Genomic DNA, 15,137 nt, shown 5'->3' on the forward strand with positions numbered 1-15,137 from the left:
TAAAATGTAATTTATTCTTGTGATGCAAAGCTGAATTTTCAGCATCATTACTCCAGTTTTCAGTGTCACATGATCCTACAGATGCATTTACATTTGAATATTTCACAATATTACTGGTTCTGGGCAAATAAAAGCAGTCCTGGTGAGCATAAAACACTTATTTTCTAAACATTTAAAATTCTTTTGAATGAGTCATGCAACGGAGAATCACCTTGTTGTTTTCTCTTTTTTCACATTCTTGAGTTCCTTCGTTGCTGTGATCTATGAATAAATTACACATTTTTATAATTAGGACATCAGCAACATTTATTTTATGTGAAAAGATCTGAAAGACATTCTCACTATCTCTGAGAGCTGCTCCTCAAATGAGCGACTGACGGCATCAATGGAGCGTCTGACTGCTTCAGAGTTTATGGTCTGTCTGCAGAAACCAGTCAAATATTTAAGCACTTGACTTCTGTTAACTATTAATACACTGGATTAATTAGCGCAATTCACACTTACTTGTACTGAGTGACAAACTCCTGAAAACTACCGAGCACCACGTCAAGATCAGTTGGACTTCTCAAATCCCTGGCTTTTTTAGAGGGGCCAGCTCTTTCTGGAGAAAGACGATTTACATTTCTGCATTTGGACATTTTTTTAATTCAACGGAATTTACATTACATTCAAGTTAAACATTTTACCAGATCATGCATTCCTAATAGATTTTGAAATCAAAAGTTTGTCAATGCTATGATTCACCTCTGTGCCGTTCGGTTGGTTTATGCAACCTATATTTTTTAAAGTGCATTTAAAGAAAATGAATGTGGAAAAAATGCTGCTTCACTGCACACAATTAAAGCATTTGATGCATATAAATTATGAACACCACACATTTAAAATAACAAACAACTGTTTTGTTTAGTACCTGTTGAAGATGAAGATTTCCTTTTCTGTGTTTGTGGCCACTCTGCCGCTGACTAGATGATCTCCTCTTTCCCCGTATAGACTTCTCTTTGCTTGGGTGCTGAAAAGGAAAAACTGAATTAAAGGGCCATATTTCACGTATCATATCATATGTAGATACTGATACATGAAGATATGAGACATACAAAACTTTCATCCTCGTCTGTCAGCTCCTCTGAGGATGGAGGTGACCTCTGCTGTCTCTGAGCCACTCCCAGGCTCGAAGAGGTTTCTTTTGCTGACCTCTGACCTTTGACTGCTTCCTGGAAAAATGAGAATAATAATACATTTTTTTTTAATATATATATATGTATATATGTATAAATAAATGATAATTTGCTGAAAAGAGCAAGTGACAAAATGCTACATTTTTCCAGATCTCTTCTGATGAAGAAACAAACTGATCTACAACTTGAATGGCACTGAAGGTGAGTACATTTAAAGCAAACTTTTATTTTTGGGTGAACTATTCCTTTGAACTCTAACCTTGGCTGTGTGGCTTGATGTTCTTTTCTTTCCTGCATTATCTCGGTCTTTCTGATATGGTTGGTAAAGGTCTGCCTTTAACTTTTCTGTAATGACATAGAAAGCCTTTATGTTATTATAGCCAAGCATAACCATATCTGCGTACCACAAATGCCTTTAAAAGCCTCTGATCTCACGGGACCACACTCTACCTTACTGATTTTGCTCCTTTATTTGTTGGAGGTCCCTGGTTCTCTTCGGATGAAGCTTTCTTATTCAGTGCCTCAGAAACAGCTTTGCCTATTTTCTTAGCTTGAGTAACTGCGGTCTTATCAGTATCTGTTACACTAAGAACAGGCTTCCTAGCTCGCGGTCGACCCGACTTCTCCGGAGCAGACTTTTTGTTCTGTTCTGGTCCAGGACTGAGATCTTCTTCCAAAGCTGTGCTGTGAAGAGGGTTCCCTGCGAAAAGACAGCAAGAACTGCATTAAGTCACTTTTGATATTACTTTCAGACTTTGTTTTCAAAAAGAAATGACCACTTGCTTTTTAATATGCCATCAGTATATTTTCCACCCAAACTACAGTATGATTAATACAGGGTTGTCATACCATGAGGAGAATACTGATCTCCATGAAAGACACTGGTTTTCTCTATGGATGAAATGTCCAGAGGCTGTGGAGACTCTGCTGCATGAGGTTTTGCACTCTAAGAAAAGACGGAAATTAATTAACAACAAATTCTTCCAATTGTGTCCAAACTTTAAGTGCATATTATTGCATGCATCAGGGTTCGTACAGATACTGTACAAATAAATTCCAGGACTACAGAGATATCCCTTACCATCTAGAATCTTTCAAAATCTAAAAAAGGCTATTAGATAAATAAAAAAAATTAGTGCTGTCACAATTATTAAATTTGGCTGAGGGTTAATTGTCTAAAAATAATCATGCTGCTTAATTTCAGTTTTAGGGCTTTGATGATTAATTGTCTTTTTTTTTAGGGATTTGTCAAAATTTTGTGAGTGCATCATTCATTAAACATTCACAACAAAACTGGCCAATCATAGAAAAGGCCATAAATGTATCATTCACATTATAAACATATATAAAAAACAATCCAGAATGCAAATGATATGTTGTGGAGTTTGTCTTGAAAATGTCCTGGGAAAAAAAAAGGATGTTATTCATAATTTCGTATAAAATAAATAGCACTATATGGAAGTAAGCATCTAACAATGAAGATAAATCTCTCTAATTTTATTATTAAGAGTTTTTTTTTTTCTTTTTAATTTTTTGCTGTCACACACGTTTGTGGTATAGTTCAGTAAAAATATAAAGAAAACAATAATTCACAAAGTTAGTGACCCCTTATATTTTCTCAAACATCAGACTTCACTCTACATAAACATATGTATTTCTTCTTCAAAAATGGTATTTTATGAAAAAATGCATTTTTTACTGCCTATTTGTCACCCACCTACCCACACGTATACAAGTATTATATGTCATATTAATAAGTCACATGAAATATTCTATTATATGCTAAACATCAATACAAAGAGAAAGTTTGTTATTACAGTACATAACATTAACATTGGAGGTATTAATATTATGTTTCAGAAAAAACAAAGAATAAAAAATAAGACATAATAAGTAAAAATAAATACAAATAATAAGTATAATACATTTATAAAATTACATATGTCATATGAATATTAGCAATATTAGCCACTATATTTTATCTCATGAATAAGAAGAACATTACAATATATATATTTTTTTATCACATAATATAAATGTTGGTGATATAGATATATTATGTTTCAGGAATTGCTTTTCAAAATATAACGTCAGTGTATTAGGATTCAAATCATTCCGATGAGAAACACTGACGAGCTGGACTCACCTGCAGCTCCCCGCTGAACAGCTTTCAGTGTTCTCGCCCATCCTACTCATCTTTAAATATGACGATAGATAAAATACTCACTAACAATATGTTTAAACAAAAACAATGACAGAACCAAAATCTCTACAGTGAGAAGTGGTATTTTTACCGCGAATGTTTGAACGCTTATACTGTACCATCTCAGAAACGGGGGAGAATTAACAAATTACGGTGTACAGTTTGTTTAGTAGAAACGAGTAGAAAGGAGATTTTACAATTAATTTCTATATATATACTATTAAAATGGAAATTAATAAAAGTGATTAATATTTCACACATAATTTTTTAATAAAGTAAAATATACTATTTAAATTACCCCTACAATCGTAGAAGGAAGACTCCTTTCCTGTTTCGTGGAAAGAACGCAGGGCGGAGCAACACGTCATTTCCTTCCCGATTGCCGTTCTGGTGCTAGTAACGTATGATTACTATATTAATTATAAATCAGTTTTTTAAATGTACTTGTTTTATTACAGCTAATTGACACTGCAAACATTGTTTTTATGCACATTGTTGTTCAATTATGTATAAGCAAAATACATTTTATAGTAATAGATGATGTCTACAGTCATCAAAACTCTGGGGTTTGTGAATTCGGATGATTAAATGTTCTATATATTATTTTATTTGGTATAAATAAATAAATTTGGTCTCTGGCGCCCTTCGGTGGAAATTCACGGAAGTGACTCTTCTAGTTCACCCCACGAACACCATACGAGTGGAAACACTAGAAGCGATTCTTTCGTAATCACTTCCGGTCTATCACTTTTCCAGTCTGGAGTGGAAACACTGGAAACCAAAGAAGCTTGGAGTCGGAACCGCCTCACTGACCCAACCGTCACTTTTCCCCGGACCACAACCAGAAGGTAGTCAATAACATACATTTATCGCTACGGAACGCTCAGATTTCTGTAATCACAAACATAAACTCTTTTAGTGAGTGAATTTGCGGTGTAAACATTTGAACTTGTGCTGTCACTTGAACGTTATTAGCATTAGCCTCGCGTAGGTGTGTGTGTTCTTGGTGCGCTAATAAGTGACGTGAAACGCATTTAAATCATAACATACAGCTAATTAACGATCATCTAAAGTGATATTTGAAAGTTATTGACACTTACTTGTAACACTCAGGACATGCTGTAGTCAAAAAGAGCAACATAATGCAGTTTATAAAGAGCGAATATTAAGTATATTTTATATATTTTACTTTATATTGGCGTCACATGAGTTTAAAATCTTATATATTCGTGATATTGGTGTTTGTTTTTGGCTATCCTCTGATTTTGGCAGTGTAGAGCTAACAGTAGCCTGCTAGCTGTATGCAGCACATGTTTTGATAAATAATGGAATTTAATGTAAAAGAAACTGTTATCTGCACATCCAACTCCAGATCATAAACAATGTGTATGTAGCATACATGCAAATGTCGTTTGTACGTATTCAGATGGATCTGGCTTCCACATAACTCTGGAAAGAGATGATTTCCATGAAGTCAGATCATATCAAGGACATTTCACTGCTGATCCCAGCATTTCAGCCACATATGCTTGAAGTCCTTTATAAGTGGTGTGCCATTCTTAAAAGTTGCATATGTAAACTGTGTTTAATGAGTTGTGAGGTTGGGGCGACTGTCCAGCTGGCTGACACTGACCTGTCATCACTGCTGGGTCACGATCGTGCAGCGTTTCAGTCTGATATGTGATATTGAAAAGTTTGTGTCTTATGAATCTGTCTTGTTATGATGGCAGCAGATTACTTCCTGACTCACTCCTCTATATGACCTTCAGAAGTCCCTATAGTGTCTTCCCCGACCACCACATGTGCCGTTTTATTTTTGGAGAGGTCTTGGACATTGGTTGTAGTTACGTTCACTCTACTATTGGATTACTGTGCATTCATTCTCATGGCTTTTAAGCAGTGTTAAGGAGTTATTACTGTTATTATTCACCCTCATGTCATTTCAGATCCGTGTGACTTTCTGTCTTCCTGAAACACAGCAGGAGATGTTTAGTAAAATCTCAAATCTTACTTGCTCTGCTGCATTTTTAAACTCGTGCAAATATGACGATATGTTAAATCATCATTAACACGAAAGTTTGCACAGCATATCTTGTGTCCGTGTTAAACATAGGCTCGCATTGAATAGAAGAGATCAGCGTGAACAGTATTCGAAACATCTTTCTTTCTGTTACACGTGAAGTCACATAGATCTGGACTGACATGAGGGTGAGTAAATAATTTTGGTTAAAAAAAAATGATCAAATATATATCACCGTACTTACCCAGTTGATTATTCACAGTACATTAAAACAATTGTTTTGTATTACAGGTTTTGTGAAATGTTGTTTAAATATGCAAACAAGGCATTATGTAATTAAATATGCAATAATTTGCATACATTTCCAGAACAGAAACCTGAACATTGAATAAAGCCAGGCTCAAAATTCTTATTTAAATTTGAAATGTGTTGACATATTAGTTAAAGGTTTTTACAGAAAGGATTTTGGATTTCTCTTTTTATCACTCATTGAAAAAAGATAGATAGATAGATAGATAGATAGATAGATAGATAGATAGACTGTAAAGTATGGTCTATGTAAGTGCTGATAAAGTAGAAAAAAAAATCATAATAAAATAAAACTTTAAAGCCATTACAGATGTGTATTGTAGTTGAAATCTACAGAAATGTATAGATAAAGTGTATATATAAATATATAAGTATATATTGCCATTTTACAAACAATATATAGGTTAGGTTTTAGGTTGATATGGTTCAGTAGCCTGGTGTCCTCCTGCCCTCTTTCTGTCTGGGTCACTTGATCTGTGGTTAGGCAACATGTCTTATCTCAGCAGATAATGACGCAAAATGGTTTCAAAAGATTAGACTCTTACCTGAAACCACTGGCCAATAAAACCACGTTTGGATTGGATCAACTCATAAAACTTATCAAGATATTTTTGACTGTTCTTATGCTTCATATTCTCTTTCTTACAGTTTGAAATGCTGTTGAAGGGGGGTTACCTGGATTGCTTCTGCTGACCAGTCCAATGCTTAGTTTCCTATGGGGGTGGTTACTACTATGGACCCAGATTCGGCTCGGCAACCGCAGGGCAAGTTGAGTAAAGATGGCCATGCACTAATAGAGGCCAATCTGGGTGATCGGGGAAAGCACTATGTGTGCGGCTCGCTTGCTGCGTTCACCAACATCATCGTGACCTTTCCTATTCAGAAAGTGTTGTTCCGGCAGCAGCTTCATGGGGTCCGAGTGACCGAAGCTGTCCATCAGTTGCAGAGGGAAGGGTTGAGACATCTTTACCGAGGGCTCCTGCCTCCACTGCTGCAGAAAACCACCACCGTGGCCATCATGTTTGGCCTGTATGAGGATTTTTCCCGGTTGCTTTTGCATCATGCCCACGGAAGTGGTGCGCCTGAGCTTGTTACGCGGAGCGTCGCTGCCGCGCTGGCCGGGACGGCCGAGGCTGCCCTTACGCCGTTCGAAAGGGTGCAAACACTGCTCCAGGATCACAGGCACAACGGGCGTTTCAATAACACCGCCCACACCTTCCGGACTCTCCTGCGGGACTACGGTGTGAGGGAGTGCTACCGTGGGCTGGTCCCGGTTTTGTTGCGAAACGGGCCTAGTAACATTCTGTTCTTCGGCTTGCGTGGGCCAATTAAGCAGCAGCTGCCCGATGCCCGAACCCATATGGGTCACATGGCCAATGACTTTGTGTGCGGCGGGCTGCTGGGGGCAGCGCTGGGTATCATGTTCTACCCTCTAAACGTGGTCAAATCTCGAGCTCAGGCTCAAGTCGGGGGCAAGTTCGTTCCTTGCCATCAAGTGCTGATGACGGTGTGGCGGGAACGAGGCGGCAGCATCGTGCTGCTCTTCCGCGGAGCGACGCTCAACTACCACCGATCTCTTCTGTCGTGGGGGATCATCAATGCAACTTACGAGCTTCTCCTGAAAGTTTTCTGAAGACTGGGGTGGATGGCGGAATGCACTTTTTCTGAAGCAAGCCAAATTGAGTTTTTTTTACCTCTTTAAACGAGGTCTGGACACTGCCAGCTCCCCTAGTGCACTTAACATCTGCACTTATAGGCATAGTTCACCCAAAAATGAAATTCCGTCATCGTTTATTCGCCCTCATGTCATTCTAAAGCTTTTCTTTTTTTCTGTGGAACATGAAAGAAGATATTTTATTGTTTCCCGGTTGACTACCTAGTAAGTCATACAGGTTTGAGGGTGAGTAAAGGATGACAGAATTTCCATTTTTATGTGGACTATTCCTTTAACATCTGCACTTAATGATCTGTATAATTATGGATGGACATCATCCATGTTCTGATAACTACATATAAAGTCCACCCATATTTCTTGGCTACTATAAGTGTTGTGAAATGTATGTCCTGGTTCTCATATCAGTTTTTTAGTGGCTCTTTTACTCACTTTTTGGGGGTCTGTGGGACACGGATGGAGAAAGCACAGAGTTGCACTACTGACAGTACATTTCTACTTATTTTCTGTTGTTTTGTTTGAAAAACCTGATGCACAAACTCTGGACTGGAGCATTACAAGCCATGTGTCATTGTGAGTGTTACATGCAGGTTGAGCGATGGTTCGTAAATGGGTGTGACTTGTTGTGGACCACACAAAGCGAGAGACGTCTGTACAAGCCCATGATGCTAGTGTTTTTGCCAATCAGTAAAAGTCCTGATGAATTCAAAGATGTGTGATCATTTTCATGAAATGCTTTTTTTATGTAACGAGTGTTTTGTGACATGAATGACATTTTCACATTGTTGTGGGTTAAAAGTAAACAAGCAATTCCACTTGTTGCATTCTGGGTGTCATTATTGAACTGTTTATGATGCTTCAAAGTCAACATGAGATCAAAACAGACTATTTACTTGTCTGTTTTATGTGTAATGTAAATTTTTTAAATTTTATTTTTACCAAGTATTTGGTCTTTTGTGTGTCTAAATATTAGGTATATTATTGGTATACATATTATGCTTATTAGAGTATCGGTCCTTAGCTTAGCAACATGCTAAACACCATTCACTTGACATGAGGAGCGTTATTTGTCAATGGAGCTTATAATATGATAAACAAATTGAATTTGTATTATGTAAATTTGAATTATTGACAAGTGTCATTTAACAAAACTGAATCATTTAACAAAACTGAATATTATGTGGCATTTAGCTGTGCATGCAAAAACCACTCAGGGCACTTTAGCAACATAAATATAACATCCTACAACTGTATCGGCATCTGTTGAGTCCTCAGAAAATCTAGTCTATGTCTAATATTTTTTTAGTTTTTTAATAAAAGTATCATTTAAAGGGATAGTTCAAAATTCTGTCATCATTTACTCACCCTGACATTGTTCCAAACCTGTATGACTTGCTCTCTTATGCAGAGCACAAAGGAAGGTATTGTGAAGAATGTTGGAAACCTAACCATTGATGGTCCCCATTGACTTTACATGAATAAAAATACAATGGAAGTCAGTGGGAAATAAACCTGTTTGGTTACCAACAAATGACATGAGTTCGAGTAAATAATGACAGAATTTTTATTTTTGGCATGACATTTACAATTAAAATAGAAAAATTACCTAAAGCAAAAGGTTTCCCATGACATTTACAATTAAAATAGAAAAGGCTACAAAAATATCTTTCAGAGTTACTACAGATTAAAATTTAGTCACTCGCTCTGTTGAAAAGGCACAGATTAGAGCGAGTGTGTCTGCCAGTAAACAGCTCCAGCACAATCCCATCATTCCCTCAGTTTGAACTGTAAAAGATTTCGGCTGAGTTTAATCCCAGGCCTAATCTGTAATCTCCTGCAAACTCAAATACAGTTTGACAAACAATTTAGTGTTTTAGTAGGTGTGTTAAACTAGAAATCAGACTGTTAGAAAAGACGAAACCTTGTAAAATAACACGTCACAGCTTTTGAGATTAAAGCCCAAAAATATATAAAATCACTCACTAAAATCTCACAAAACCTGGCAAGAGCATGTCCAGGTCATATTTCAACCCAAAATCAAAAGAAAGAAGAAATTATATTTTGTCTAAAAGAAAATGAAAAAGCCACACACACACAAAAATGCATTACATCCACAGCATTTGTCATTCAAAATCAAACCTTTATTATCATGAACACAGTAGAGGGAATGCAAACCAGATTCTCGATTGTCCCTTCTCATTTCATTCACATACTTGCCTTCATATTCACATACAGCCACATTTAAGATTTTATTTTGTGCACTTTGAAACACAATCGTCTGCAAACGTCTCAATACAAATGGCCCTTATAGTTTTTTTTTTTTGCTTCATATTTGCTACAAATGCAAAGGCAGTTCCTTTCAGTCTTCATCATTCTTAGAACCTTCATATGACAGGAAAATTTAATACAGAAATAAGTTTGCTCTCTGATAGTTCGATATCAAAATGGTTCCTTTGAAAAGACCGAATAATAACAACATATTCGTCTCTTTCCTTTTCATGATGTTTCTCTTCATGCAAACTAGCTTTCTGACTTGATAACCACAATCTGGCAGTGTGTGTGTTTATTGGGAGGGATGTGTCCAATATGGGTGATATTCTTGCCATCTGGAAGCACTTCTCTAGTGTCAAGTAATTGAACGGAACAAGGTGATATCATAATCCATCCACTAACCTCAAGTTTGGTCATGTGATCTGGGCAACTGTTTATGTATTGTAGGTGCATGTTGCCTTTTGAAACCTGATCTAGAAACAGCCAGTGTGAATTTTTACCCCTTACCTTTCTACGACAAAATACTGGTCTAAGATAAGGAACAAAGCGCAACTGAATCACCAGGGCTAAAAGACTAGGGCTCAAGTACTCAAAATTCCAAGCGTAGATCTTTGATAGTCTTCCCAATCATATTATTTGTGAATATGACAGCCAAATATAAAATCGGCATTCTTAAACCAGAAACATTCCATGCAAGTGCAGAAATGCAGATTTGAAGGCTTGAACAATGCATTGCAATTGTGCAGTTCTAAACAAACTCAGCACTCAAGGAGGCTTCAGATGTGTTTTTATTCAGGTAGCCAGCTTTAAACATGCTCTGCAAGATTTTCCTCTGCCATGATAGCAGGCAGTTTATGCCAATGCTCGCTACACCACCCATTGCAATATTGCAAAGAAGGCAACACAATTTGTACTGCATTATATGTTACACAATGAAACTAAGCTGGTTTCGCCAGAAGAATTTGCATTCACATACTTGCATGGTAATGAGTAATGAGTAAAGTATTTAATGTATTGTTCACCACTTACAAAACTGGAAGAAAGAACATTTCCAACGGAACCTTTTGTTTAAATAAACAGAAGGCAAAATAAATACGCTGTATTTGCATAATGATGCAAGCAAACAAGCTTTCACAACGATCTTCCAAGATAAAATATAAGGCCTAGGTTTGTCAGGGAAGTCCTCTAAAGTGAAATATTAGTGATTCATAACAAATGGAAAATGATGTATGTATTAATATGTATAAAATGTAAGAAACTATAATATGTGGAAAAATTCGGATACAAATCGTGATGCTTGCATAGTCAAAAATGACAGACGAGTGAGAAATTGTGTGGTTTAGCTATCAGTGGGATTGGTTTTACAGGAAGCTACAGTAATATTATGACACTGTTGTTGTGTGAACGCACCAATTGTGCTATTATGTCTTTGGACCACACTGTTCTCTGTGGTTAACAGTCAGCTGACAGGCCAATATAAAAACTAACATCAAAAGCCAAACTTGACACATCAACATACAGGTAGAAAAATGCCAAACTGACGCACTTCTATTGCCATCATCTCTCATTCTACAGCCAGAAAGGTATCATAGACAAAATGAAATGAAAGTCCTTTGGATAGTCCAGTGGATAGTCCAGTGAAACGTTACTGCATAAGTATTTGGGCTTCTTAGTGTTTCTCCCAGCATCTATTGTTAGGGGTTAGTGGAGTGTCCATTCACTTTCTTCCTTCAATCTGTAAAGAGCAGCATGACTAAACTAAACATGAAAACAAGTGAAGCTTCATAACACTGTTTATCTCGGTTATTAGAGCAAGAGGTAGGGATTCACATATACCCCCCGCACCACAAAAACAAAACAACAACAACAACAAACAAACAAAATGCAGGTATAGTGGGTTAGAAATCACGGTGCGCATATACTGTATGTAAAAAATAAATACATACTACATACTGTACATACATCAGGAATAAAGAACCGTTAGAAAATAGCTATGTCTGAATGCATAATTCCACCACATTTATAGGGAGACTTGGCAAGACAAACAGGTGAACACATAACAGTTCTGACATGTTAGTTTGCTTACTGTGTGTGTACGTTCACGGCACTTACTATTATTCTTGTGTGCCAGCACACAAACAGTTTTTAGATGCCAGAAAGGCATTGCTACTTTAAGTACAATTCTATGCTCAAACTATACAGTCCTATACAGGCCAGAATGTAAAATTTAAAAGTTCAGAGGTACATTTCCATTGTCTATGTCTGGTGTCCGTGTCCGAAACAGTTGTGTTAGTGAGAAGACAGTTGAAATAAGAACTGTACACTGCTTGGCTAAGAGCCTGACACCTTCACCCTCTCTAGCCGTCTCTACAGCTCCTACAAACTCCTTATACAGGTCCACAATCTCCTCAAGCTTCCTCAAGGCCTCATCTGCATCAATATCCCCATGACACCCTCCACAGTCCGAACAGGAAACTCGCATGCAGGTTGAGGTAAGTTGCACTAGAGCTCCAAAACTGTTACCAAGGGATAGAAGAGCATCGTCAGGTGCCCATCCTACCCGTGTGGCTCTCTGACATCCTGACGCCAATCTCCGTGCCTCTGCCTGAACCAGGCATCTTTCTGTCTCTGAAAGCGAATTCCCATTCACATTGCCATTTTCACATTCCCCCTTGTGGGTTGGAGGATATACTACAGAAGGTCCTTTCTTCAAAACCAAAAGAAGTTCATCAATATCTCGCTGCAAACAGGCATAGCCATCTTTAAGCCCTGTACCTTTCTGACTGGTAGCATAATGGTGGCCTTGCAGAAAATGAAGCGGATTATATATTGATCCACGGTCTAGAGGCAGAGATTCCAGAGGTCTGGGTGGGACCAGGAGTGGACTGAGTTCTGAGGATGAGGATAGGGGGCGAGGGGAATCTCTGAGTAGGGACAGAACATTTGGAGAGGGACCAGAGAGGGTTGCAGGGGAAGGAACTGGGGTGGGTTGAGGTGGTTTACTGATCTTGTTTCGACGGGAGAACTCATAAACAGTCAGATCATCATCAAAGCTGCAGTTTTCCTCTGTATCTCCGCTGAAACAGTTGGCATAAACGGTATGGCAGCCACATGCATCATGATGGGAAGGACTTGCGGAGGATAGAAAAGAATCATTGTCAAGTCGCATCTCTGAAGGGTTACCTTTTTGTGACTGAGGTTGTTCGGACCTGCAGGTCCCAAAATGCCTGTGCAACTCGGTAGCTTCTGTGGACAATTTCTGCCTCAGGTCAGGATGGCTTGATGATGTTGGAGGTTTCCTGTTGGTTTCTTTCACGGGAGTTGGGGTCACTTCCTCAGGTCCATCTTTGAGCTTCACAATGACTACTTCAGCATCTTTCTCTTTCCAGCCAATCAAAGATGGCACTGAAGTGGCCTTGGGAGATACCTTCTTGGATTCATGATTAACATCTGTTGGAATGGTTGCTTTATTGCCTGTTGATGAAATACTGTTGCTGAGTGCTACGGTCCCCAAGATCTCTTGGGAACGGGTGAGGTACCAGGGCATATCCTGAATTTTTCCCCGCAAGGCTGTGGCAGACAGACGTCTGGATGAGCCTGTTCTGCTGTGGAAGCTAGTCCCAGTTTGAGCTGGATCTTCAGGAAAAATATTTACAGATTGAACTGAAGGAGAAGGTAAGGGAGATGGAGATGGGGTAGGAGTGGTTGAAGCACTTGTCGGTTTGACTGTAGAGCTTTCAGCCTTTAGTTCAGTTCTTAGGTTCTCATGACTTAGAGAAACACCCTTACTCAGTGTAGAGGGTGGGGAGGTACTGGTACCATTTCTCTGAGACCAGGGGTGTAGAGAAAGACCATTTGGGGGAACTTTTGTCTTTTCATCAGGTTTTTGTGACTGGGCATTAACTGCCTTTGTGGATGGCTGTAAACCAATGAATGATGGCTTGGGAGGTATTGGGGGCTTTGTGTTCATCTGGCGCATTTTATTTTCAGATTTTCTGGTTTCAAGAGAGTCTGATGAGTGTTGTTGTAGAGGACTCTTGCTGTCTGCTGTTATTTTCTCAAATTCATTTGTTCCTTTAGCATTTGTTGGCTCTTTCTGATTTGGCTTAGTATCTTGAGTGTCAAGTCCTTCAAGATCCACATGATTTGGAGTAATCTCTTTTTCTAGACTGGCCGGCACCTGGCCAGATATTCCATTTTGTAGTCTGGGTCCATTTTGAACATTGTCTGGGTCTACTAAGGTCTGTTGGGGAAATGCAGATTGACGTACAGCCGTAATTAATGAGGAAGACATTGGTGGTCCAGGCCCTGTGACTGGTTTAAACTCCATGGTGTCTGGCTCCATCTCTAGAAGCTGCGATGATAAGTGTGGATTTCGGCCAGGGATGTCTCCATTGCAGTGCTGGGCTTTTTGCCCCGTGGAGTGGTTAGCAGATAAAGATTTAGGTTCCACAGGTGTAGGTTTAGGGAGAAAAATCAGTGAGGGCTGATGGACCTCCAGTTCAGGGTTTTTAGACTCAGGGATTGCAGGGGTGAAATGGTTGGCAAATGAAGGTTTTTCTTTGAGGTTCTCTGGTGTGGCACTGTCCTTCTCTTTGCTGTTTCTGGATTCCAGAGCTTTTGTCTTGTCCACACTAACCTTAAGGTCACTAAAAGAAGGATGTTTGTTCTCAGAATCTGAGCTTTTCTCTGCAAAATAACAAGAAAGAGGTAAGAGAGACTTGTACATAAGTTGAAAAAAAAACAACAACATAAAAAACCTTGATATTGAACATTGAAGGAATATTTTGGTTCAATAAATGTTAAGATTTGTCAACAACATTTGTAACAATGTTGATCACCTTCAAAAACCTTTTCTGACTAATTCCTTAGTTCTTTTTGGCTGCATTTACACTTCAAGTCTTAATGCACAGATCCAATCTTTTCACCATATCCCAAAAATTATTGTCACCCACCTCTTTACAATCAATATAGAAAAAACTGGTAGGCTATCCGATATCGGTTTAATTCCCGCCCAAAAGGATTGTCTGCAGTTATCACTTTACTATGCACATTGCAGAACAGTTTTGAATGGCTGTGCTATTAAAAATTATTTATATAATTCACATCAAGTGAATCATGGATATTCTGCAGCACAAAATCTGACTGAACGGATAAATAACGGAAAATAACAGTAATTTTCATTCGTTAGGCTAATTTATCTATAGCTCGTTAGAGGTAGAATTCTCTAGTGAAATAAAGTAGCGCCAAGATTATATATATTGAAATGAATTCAAATCAATTAATGAGAGAGAAAGAAAACACACGAGCAAATGTGAAGCTTGGGAACAAGTGTAGCTTGTTGGTTTAATTACAAAAACTGATAAGTTATCACCTCATTGCTGAGAAATATAATGTAGCTTTTAGCTGTTGTATTTATAAAATTCATGAGGCTGGGTTGAAAACCAGCTCCTGAATGTACAATTTCTTACCTATATAAAGTTTATA

The 15,137-nt window shown here is 38.2% G+C and overlaps 2 protein-coding genes and 1 pseudogene across 3 annotated transcripts in view; 1 reads left to right on the forward strand and 2 right to left on the reverse strand.

Moving 5' to 3' along the window:
* Window positions 1-207: 207 nt before the first annotated feature.
* LOC122147361 lies at window positions 208-2,259 on the reverse strand (annotated as a pseudogene).
* Window positions 2,260-3,740: 1,481 nt separating this feature from the next.
* On the forward strand, window positions 3,741-7,476 carry LOC109080768 (mitochondrial nicotinamide adenine dinucleotide transporter SLC25A51-like). Of its 2 annotated transcripts, XM_042769666.1 has the most exons (3): window positions 3,741-3,779; window positions 4,135-4,226; window positions 6,356-7,476. In XM_042769666.1, exon 3 carries the CDS (start codon window positions 6,423-6,425, stop codon window positions 7,338-7,340), a length of 918 nt encoding a protein of 305 aa, XP_042625600.1. In that variant the 5' UTR covers window positions 3,741-3,779; window positions 4,135-4,226; window positions 6,356-6,422; the 3' UTR covers window positions 7,341-7,476. The 2 variants fall into 2 exon arrangements, with proteins under 2 accessions (XP_042625600.1, XP_042625599.1); XM_042769665.1 differs by lacking the exon at window positions 3,741-3,779 and having other exon boundaries at window positions 4,024-4,226.
* Window positions 7,477-9,498: 2,022 nt separating this feature from the next.
* The window catches only part of LOC109080764, a 37,793-nt gene continuing 32,154 nt past the window's right edge, over window positions 9,499-15,137 (reverse strand). The window contains 1 exon segment of the mRNA XM_042769669.1: window positions 9,499-14,339. Within this exon segment, the coding sequence (XP_042625603.1) occupies window positions 11,878-14,339 (2,462 nt within the window). The 3' untranslated portion in view covers window positions 9,499-11,877.

This window comes from Cyprinus carpio, chromosome A14 (assembly GCF_018340385.1).
Source record: "Cyprinus carpio isolate SPL01 chromosome A14, ASM1834038v1, whole genome shotgun sequence".
NCBI lineage: Eukaryota > Metazoa > Chordata > Actinopteri > Cypriniformes > Cyprinidae > Cyprinus > Cyprinus carpio.

What these genes read in the sequence shown, in the direction of transcription:
- LOC109080768 (XM_042769666.1), top strand. Translation starts at nt 6,423, where the DNA reads ATGGGGGTGGTTACTACTATGGACCCAGATTCGGCTCGGCAACCGCAG.